The 9,440-nt window shown below is 39.9% G+C and overlaps 1 protein-coding gene across 2 annotated transcripts; it reads right to left on the bottom strand.

Annotated features, from left to right (window-relative positions):
* Window positions 1-16: 16 nt before the first annotated feature.
* ubxn6 (UBX domain protein 6) lies at window positions 17-9,263 on the bottom strand. 2 transcript variants are annotated; one of them, XM_077226623.1, is made up of 11 exons: window positions 9,031-9,263; window positions 8,371-8,561; window positions 6,355-6,419; window positions 5,370-5,498; window positions 5,196-5,293; window positions 5,032-5,107; window positions 4,866-4,950; window positions 4,559-4,778; window positions 4,341-4,471; window positions 2,140-2,288; window positions 17-2,058 (listed from the first exon to the last, which is right to left on the bottom strand). In XM_077226623.1, exons 1-11 carry the CDS (start codon window positions 9,111-9,113, stop codon window positions 1,933-1,935), a joined length of 1,353 nt encoding a protein of 450 aa, XP_077082738.1. In that variant the 5' UTR covers window positions 9,114-9,263; the 3' UTR covers window positions 17-1,932. The 2 variants fall into 2 exon arrangements, with proteins under 2 accessions (XP_077082738.1, XP_077082739.1); XM_077226624.1 differs by having other exon boundaries at window positions 8,371-8,528; window positions 9,031-9,255.
* Between the last annotated feature and the right edge of the window lie 177 nt (window positions 9,264-9,440).

The raw sequence follows: 9,440 nt of genomic DNA, 5'->3' as shown, positions 1-9,440 counted from the left end.
TTCATATACACTCATCTCTGACAATGCATTTTATTTCATACATCACATCAAAAGCAACAGAACACAACATTTAAACTGCAAAATACAAGCAGTTTTTACAATATACCATGCTTTAATCAGTACGAGTTGGGATGCACCAAAAATTGCATTTGGGGTTTTTGGCCGAAAGAAAGAAAAAAGACTAAAAATATGCCACCCAGCCCCTCCGTGTTCAGCGATCAGGTTTCACTCTTGTGCGCTCTCTGTTCCGTGTGTGTGCTGTGCACTTTGCTCTGACGCTCACGGCCCAAACACTCCACTCATGTACTGATCACGCTCACCGGAAAAACAAAGTCTGCTCAAATAACTTGCCGACATGAAATTTCTCTGTAGTAGACTTGTTTCTGTTTGCAATAGCTCTATACTGTGCTGTAACATTGTGTGGTATAGCTGTGCTGGACACCGCTGGTAAAATTATGCTACCCTCTTGTTCACTGATCCAATCCCTGCTATCTGCTCTGAAAACAATAGCTTTGTAGGACTATATTATTTTGATTATCGGTCAAAAAAATTTTTTTTGATTCTGTTGCATAAAACTGAATGAATAATAACAAATTGATTTTTAATATACGGCTATTTTCTGTCCAATTTTTCTCACTTAATAAAAGTGGTTATTTTATTTGAGTTTTTAAATTCAGAAAAACTATTGCATTTAATTTAAAAGTATAATAAAATTATTATTTAAAAAAATTAAGTCATTTTCAGTCTTCGAGCAAAGGGCATCCAGAATTTTCATTTCGATGCATTCCTATCAGTGAGCATTATAATCTACACTAACTCCCAAAGTATCCACTTCATTTATTTTCCGTAAGAGCTGGTGCATTTTTACTGCAATCATCCTGCCTAATGCGGCTTAAGAATCGGAAGTTTTGCATATTCAGTTAATAGCTTACTTCCGGGTTAAAAATGAGGGGGATTTTTGACATGAACAGCCTTTCAAGGTATATTTTATTGTATTTTGTGTGCTAACACATGCTCCACACAAGACACACTAGAAAGTTTCATCCTTGTCCAGTGTCTGCGCTATATACAGAGGTTATGAGCCATAAATATATTAATATTCATTTTAACTACAGTTGCGCATACAAGCTTGTCAATTACGAAAAGAGTTTCTTTTCAACTGTGACATGGTCACCTATGTCGGCACCTTGTGGACAAACTCGTTGCAAAAAATTGCATGTGCAAAAGGAGCGCATAGTACACACAATTAGGGGGAAAAAACTGACAAGCATGTGTAAAAACAAGTATACTTTGAGCTTAATTATACAAGTCAATTACTTGACGTGGTGACAACTGAATTGAACAGACATTTATCTCTATTAGGAGGTAGATCATTGTTGCAGACAACAGCTTATTGTCTAATTTAAGTTGTTAAAACGTACTCAAAAAAGGCGTAGTCTCATTTTTGTTAAGCAGGAAACAACTTCAATTCAACACAAAAGGCAATCTGAACTTGGTAGTGCTCATGTTAGATCAATTTCAAACCGTTGTCACAATGATATTTTATGGTACATTAATCAACATTTCTCTCTAAGCAATAGCTAAAAAGTGCTTAAGATTACAACAGAGCCACTCGCAGACCATTTCCAGTCTGACAGCATCACAGTGTGCAAACTGAGCTTCTTCCGTTATCATATGATGACTGGTCATGTTACTTCAAGCAACAATGCATTATAATAGGTCAGACTGTTTAGAAATTGGCCATTAAGGTGCTAACACTTCCCATAATACATCACTGACAGAAAACAACTCCTGTTGTTAGCACCATATAAATCCACCTAGCACAAGTTGTGGAATCCTGTGGGTTGTGGACAATGGGAGAGAAAATCACTAGGAGTGGCAAGAGAATGCAGGCGGGACAGCAGTGACCAGGTAGACACAGCAAGACAATGTTCAGCTCATGCTTTTGATGTTCTCTAATAATGCTGCTTTAAGCAGAACAGCAGTCTTTCCTCCTGCGGCGGCGATATCTGAAAGCACTGCGGCGTCCCACGAGAAAATCAACAGAGCTGCTGGGGCCTGGAAGATGAAACAAATGTGTGACTCAATATTGTTTGGTAAATTCGACTTTGCAGACAATGTTCTTTGATCTTCACCTACCAGGTTGCACTCATTCAGAGCAAACTCCTCATCGTCTTTCAGTTTTTGTCCTCCAGGAGCCACCAGCTCAAAGGGCTGCCAGCCGTTCTCCAGCGAATCACGCACAAACTGGTACAACGCTGTCACTTTCTCCCAAGCCATGAACGTGCCTGCAGGGTGTTTGAATGCAAGTTACGCTGTACAACAAGAGCCTTCCGTTGGCAAAAAGAAGCTAAATCATGTTTGCACTCTTGCATTGACAAACTATTCTACACTGAACAAAATTATAAATGCAACACCTGTTTTGCCCCCATTTTTCATGAGCTGAACTCAAAGATCCAAGAGTTTTTCTATGTACACAAAAGGCCTATTTCTTTCAAATATTGTTCACAAATCTGTCTAAATCTGTGTTTTGAATCAGTGAGTACTTCTCCTTTGCCGAGATAATCCATCCACCTCACAGGTGTTGCTGGATATTGGCAGGACCTGGAACACACTGTTGTATACGTCAATCCAGAGCATGCTCAATCGGTGACATGTCCGGTAAGTATGCTGGCCATGCAAGAACTGGGATGTTTTCATCTTCCAGGAATTGTGTACAGATCCTTGCAACATGGGGCCGTGCATTATCATGCTGCAACATAAGATGATGGTCGTGGAAAAATGGCACAACAATAGGCCTCAGGATCTCGTCACAGTATCTCTTGCATTCAAAATGCCATCAATAAAATGCACCAGTGTTCGTTGTTCATAACATACGCCTGCCCATACCATAACCCCACCACCACCATGGGCCACTCGATCCACAACGTTGACATCAGCAAACCGCTCACACACATGACGCCATACACACTATCTGCCATCTGTCCTGTACAATGAAAACCGGGATTCATCCGTGAAGAGAAAACCTCTCCAAAGTGCCAGATGCAATCTAATGTGAGCATTTGACCACTCAAGTCGGTTACGACGAACTGCAGTCAGGTCGAGACCCCGATGAGGACGACGAGCATGCAGATGAGCTTCCCTGAGACGGTTTCTGACAGTTTGTGCAGAAATTCTTTGGTTATACAAACCGATTGTTGTTGCAGCTGTCCGGGTGGCTGGTCTCAGACGATCTTGGAGGGGAAGATGCTGGATGTGGAGGTCCTGGGCTGGTGTGGTTACACGTGGTCTGCGGTTGTGAGGGCGGTTGGATGTACTGAAACACCAAATTCTCTGAAACACCTTTGGAGATGGCTTATGGTAGAGAAATGAACATTTCTGCAGTCAGCATGCCAATTGCACGCTCCCTCAAAACTTGCGACATCTGTGGCATTGTGCAGTGTGATAAAACTCCACAATTTAGAGTGGTATTTTATTGTTGCCAGCCTAAGGCACACATGTGCAATCATCATGCTGTGTAATCAGCATCTTGATATGCCACACCTGTGAGGTGGATGGATTATCTGGGCAAAGGAGAAGTGCTCACTGAGGCTATGTTTACACGGAAACGATCTGATGAGAAAACGCAAAAGTGGCGTTGCGTTATCACTTTTTATTCTGCGTTTAGACGAGCGTTATCGGTGGGGAATCCGCATGCATATGATGACGCAAAAGTGTGTGAAATTTGATGTATGCATTCCAGGCGGCTAGGTGGCAATGTGAAGCACTGCGACACAACAACACCAATAACAGAGAATATTTTGTACAACTGCTGAAAAGACTCTTGTACGTTTATCAGAGCTGCTATGGCAACTTGAAGGTCCGACGTATGGAAATAATCCGACATATTGGGGTTATTTTCCTGTAATGGCGCATGCCTGTGACGTAAACACGTACGCGACGAGAGCCACAGTGAGCAGATTTGTGTTTTTTTACTGTTTAGATGGGAACGAGACGGTGGATCGTTTTCAAGGTCTCCACTCTGGAGGGTGGTTTCACTTTTTTGCGTTTTTAAGCCTCCAAAACGCCGTCGCCGTGTAAACGAAAGGCACATCCGATAAAATATTTTTACGTTTTCACCCAGAATCGTTCTCGTGTAAACAGGGCCTAACACAGATTTAGAGAGATTTGTGAACAATATTTGAGAGAAATAGGCCTTTTGTGTAAATAGAAAAAGACAGACCTTTGAGTTCAGCTCATGTAAAATGGGGGCAAAAACAAAAGTGTTACGTAGGCCTATATAATTTTGTTCAGTGTAACATATATCATTTTATTCAGGGTAATTAAGAATAACTACCAACCCTGGAGTATATTTCCATCCGGTAACCGCACTCTCAGAAGGGCGTAGTTGTACTTTCTTCTCTCTCTCTGCTCATCTTTTTCACGCATGGCTTTCGTTCGCAGCATTGCGTTTTTCTCTACGATTTCATTCCTGTGATGAAAGAAGATCATAAAAACATGGTACGAGTCTTTTTTTTTATCAGCTTAGCACAAACACTACTGTTGTTGATTTTTTTACTTAAGTTGCATTTCTTTTTTCAGTTCCTCTGCAGTCAGATTGTAGAAGTCTGGGGGCAACTCGAAGTTTGTGGCGTTCTGCGAGGGTCTGAAGACCTGCGGTTGGCGATCCAGCTTCGCTCTGATTGGCTCGCCCTTCTGCAGCAGCTCCAAATCCACCTTTATCTGCTCCAGAGCGTCCGGTTCCTGCGGCGGCAACACCAGGTACTCCTCAGTCCTATCTGAGATATGTTATTCAGGGATGGAGATGTGTGAGGACTTGGCGTTAAAGAAATGACACGCTTGTCTTTGAAATATAATGCCATTACCTTCACCGTCTACCGGCAGTTCAGTGCTTTCAAATCCTAGGGCCTGAAGATACTCACGAGATCCTTCAATCACACTGACCTTCTCCTTCACGAGGAAAACAACAAGATGTGAGTGAATTCGCTTTATAAATTCAGTTTTCTCTATCCCGACTGAAAACAATCATACCTGAAACACCTTGTTGCTAACTTTGATCTTCCGATACTTTTCCTCAGTTGGATTCTTACAGATGTTTTCGATGTACCTGTCATTGGATTTCAAGTTGTACATTTTATAAACACACTGAGATATCGTTGTAGAAAGTTAATATAGTCCTACTAAACAGTCCTCACTTGCTAATGATGTCAATGGCAGCCTTCACTCTTTCTTTGTCTTTATTAAAGGTGTGAATCATCATAACGGAGGCCTCCATCACATCCTCTGAGAACCTCTGTGAAAAAAGAAGCACCTTTACTCAAATCCACATGCAATTTCTTAAAGTCTTGCAGATTGTCTAATAATCTCACCATAAGAATGGCTTCCTTGATGTGCATCTCTCTTTCAGTCTTTGTTAAGGTTTTTCCAGTAAGAGGGCAGATGAAGAAAACTCCCGCCACTGAGAAACTAGACGGATCCTTCTGTGGAACCCTGGAGGCCTGGAAAAGGTATTAATGATCACAGTCAGGAAAAGAGTATTGAATCTTAAAGGGACAGGTCACCTAAAAATCATCATTTATGCTACACAAAAAGATACATTTGCACTGAACAATAACTTACAACTCTTATGAAATCATATAATTTTGTATTATAGAGAATTGAGCATTTTGTAGGGCACTTTTATGCTGCATTTTGTCGTTTTACAGTTTCGGTCACCATTCATTTTATTTATACAATATTAAAATTTAACCTGGTTTCATCAAAATAATATTTTACATGTAAACATTTATATTCCACAAATGAGTGGTAATCATACGGGTTGGAAAACAAGTGAAAATGTAAATTCATTTTAATGGTGTTTTATTTTGCGCAACAATTTTAGAAATTTTCATTTTAAATGAATTTACATGAGATTTAAAGGTCCACAAAATTTTTGTTTTGTTTTACATGTTTTACACATACAGATATAAAAATATGTGTACATTTTGACCAATGTGTTGAAAATGATGTGTACACACAAAAATGTTTCTACATAATGTTTAGATCACATGACCAAATATTATTAACATAGAGAGTAGTAGGTCATCCGAATATTTTTCTCCTACTGTTTCATGAATACTGTGCATTGGGATATACTACTCTCTTTTTGTCAACTATATAGTCGGGAAGTTTAAGATTTTGGATGCAGCCATTATCTTAGTTACCCCTATATTTTATACCCCGAACACTTTCAGTAAATATGTCTGCAAAAACATTCACTTTTATGTGATGATGCATCCCTGTCAACAGGTGTCAGCATAAAGTTATATTGTCCAGTTAAATACGAACAAAACCCTATAGAACCATCGGACTTGCCTCGACATCTGTGTTCTTCTGGCTGGCCGCTATGGCAGCCGCCTCTGCTTCAAGTTCTCGCTTCACTAAAATGCAACAACAAAATGAGTGGCTGTTCATGCTTTGAGATTTATTAATGTTTTTAAGATTTCTATGGCAGCTTGTTTCCACCTTGGAATACAATATAAAAAAAAAATTGCAACTTTTTAGCTTACAAATTTAGACTTATAACTCAAAACTAACTTCAGCTGTTTATATCTCACAATTCTGAGAAAAAGATATAGAAGATTTGCAAGATATAGCCTATGTTGCGTCCGAAATAATATACTGAGTAGGTGCTACGTATGAACTTGAATTTACTTTGCGACTGTTAAAAAAGTATGTTCTATGTATAAATGTGTGTAGTATGAATTAAATTTGGACGTACTACATACGCCATTTTGTTATTGTCACGTGACCTAGCAGCAACAGTTGCGTCGCTTCACTGCCACTCATAAATCCTCTCCCGAGGCCTCGTTGGATAGTAAAGTGTCCATCGCATGCACACTTCAGAATCCCGCTGGAAGTAGTAGGTCATCCAGGCACTTCTTCCCTACTGTATTTCGAATACTATGAATTCAGACATAAGGTGCATCCCAATTTGCATACTTATGCTCTATTCTATGACGTTTTATGGTATAAATATTGTGGGGCTTTCAGACTTCGATATTGAATGACAAATAAATAACCTTATAAAGTTCATACACTACACAAATGAGTACATAGTGCACAAGTACATAGAGTATAAGTGTATAGTGCACCATTTGGGACGCAACTATACTATTCTTAGTGTACTGTTTTTCGCAAACTATATATTATTCCAGTAAGTGTTGGATTTTGGATACAGAGATAAACAATTCTGACTTTTTCTCGCAATTTCAAGTTTATAACGTCCAAATCTGACTTTTTTCTCAGAATTGTCAGATATAAACTCGGAATAAAAAAAAACGATAATTTGCTTAAGACTTTTTTCAGAATAAAATACAGAATTGTGAGTGTATATATCACAATTCAGCCTTTATAACTTTGAGTACGAGAGTAAACTCGCAAATTCAGAGTTTATACATCGCAATTCTGACTCATAATTGGGAAATATAAACCGGGAATTTAGGAGAGTCTAATCATGGCTGGAGTGTGAAGTCCAGCTCCACCTCTAGGGCGGTGTCCGAAATCGCCCCCTATACCCAGCCATTTGTACTGGTGTCCGAAACCATAGTGGACGTTATCGAGTGCACTCATTCTATCCCACAATGCACCGCAATAACGAGTGTACAACCGATGTACACTCAATGGCTAGAGAATACCCATAATGCACTGTGAGAGTCTCGAACTGAATAAATTCCCGCATCTGACCAGAAGATGGCGCCCGCAGCGGAATCATCCATCCATCCATTTTCCAAACCGCCGGTCCAATGTGGGTATAGCGTAATATCATACAGTTTTAAATTCCCTTTTAATTGATTATTAAATTATTTAATCAAAAACCATCTATGCAAAAGCGGCAGCCCTTCCCTTCCGGCGCACTGTCCGAATTCACTGAATAGTTTTCATTCACTACCTCAAGTGAACTATATTAGTGGAGTATTGTAGGGAGTAGTGAATGAGGGTATAGGGGGTGATTTTGACACAGCCTAGATGTAATTTTGGCATAATGTGTGTAGCTAGAAGGTCCAACCACACCCTATCCATAACTCTATCCCTCCACCCATTAGTTCCACAGAGGTGGAGGTGGACTAGGCCAAGCTCCACCCATGATGTCCAGAAAGGGGGAGCTGGACGTCATTTGGCTCTGCAATAAGCACCACTTGGAATTTAGAGGAAAAAAGCCAGAATTGTGAGATATAAACAGGGAAAAGCGAGGAGGAAAGACAATTGTGCGATATGAAAAAAATCTGAATTGTCAGATAAAAAGTCGCAATTTCCCTTTTTATTCCGTGGCGGACAAAAAGCTTCCATAGACTTCTGAGTGGAAAAGCTGTAGTTATACACTTGATGTACCCTGATTCCTTATGGCGTCCTGTGAGGTTTGCACTTTCGGCCGCGGCTGCTGCTCGATGCGGGCGAGGGCTGCGGCCCCTGCCATCTGTGCGCCTTTAGTGGGAGCTTTCCTGGATGCTCCTTTACTGTGAGCAGCCTGCGAGGCTTCAGGTCTAGAGCTGCACGAAACACCAGGCGTCACCCACTCATTTCTGTGGTTAAAACGGTTGTTGTAACCAAAAACAACACTAAAGCAGCAGTGTTAAGGTGTTAATCACTCCCACGTGACCAACACGGGACCTTTACTAAGCCTGTTATCCTATGAGTAATTATAGCGATAAGGTTAAACTCATAGGTCGGACTCGGATCCTATTCCGGATCCAAAACTATTCAAACATTGATGCATTTAAAACATGCTGTTTCCTAACCCACCATCTCCAGATATGTTCATGTTAGAAATGCAGTCAGACAGGTACAAATCCATACATATTTCTGTTATACCTTACTATAGATTTTATGAGTAAAAAATAGGTTGCTCTTAAGAGAAGTAAAACAATTATCTATAATAATAAGAAACCTTGTTATTCGATGCACAGTCGTAGTCTGATTATATTAAGTTATGATAAGTGTGGTTCAGAGCTGTTGTGATGACAGATATCATATACATATCTGATCTTTTACCTCGAGTCTTCTGTAAGTTTCTTTCCTGGCCCAGCTGACTTGAACTTCATATCCTTCTTGATGTCCTCGAAAAACTTCTTCATTCTTAGCGATAAACTATATGCAAAAATACTGAAATGAAAAATGTGTTGTTTTTAATTATTTATAGCTGTCAGACACACCACCACCCAGAGCGATGTGTTTACAGCGGGAATTGACCTTTTCTGAACCGGAAATGTGGTCATGAATCAATCGGGACATAAACATTGAGTTTTAGTGACATCAAGCGGAGGGGAGTGAAGTTACGTTGAAGTAGATCAGTGATGGTTTGTTTATTTATTTATTTTAAACACATTTTGTTTGTTTTCTATTTTTACTTTAGATAAAGACCAGTTTTGGAGTGCATTTACCCCACCCTGAAATGTGAAATA

The sequence above is a fragment of the Siphateles boraxobius genome, unplaced genomic scaffold (genome assembly GCF_051911475.1).
Source record: "Siphateles boraxobius isolate OS27281-9 unplaced genomic scaffold, OSU_SipBor_1 13, whole genome shotgun sequence".
Lineage (NCBI taxonomy): Eukaryota > Metazoa > Chordata > Actinopteri > Cypriniformes > Leuciscidae > Siphateles > Siphateles boraxobius.
This window is presented reverse-complemented; position numbering and strand designations above follow the sequence as displayed.

What these genes read in the sequence shown, in the direction of transcription:
- ubxn6 (XM_077226623.1), bottom strand. Translation starts at nt 9,113, where the DNA reads ATGAAGAAGTTTTTCGAGGACATCAAGAAGGATATGAAGTTCAAGTCA. An exon ending in GGATGGAAATATACTCCAGG is followed by an intron (nt 2,289 to 4,340) that starts GTTGGTAGTTAT and finishes AACACCCTGCAG; the next exon opens with GCACGTTCATGGCTTGGGAG. An exon ending in CTCTGAATGAGTGCAACCTG is followed by an intron (nt 2,059 to 2,139) that starts GTAGGTGAAGAT and finishes TTCATCTTCCAG; the next exon opens with GCCCCAGCAGCTCTGTTGAT.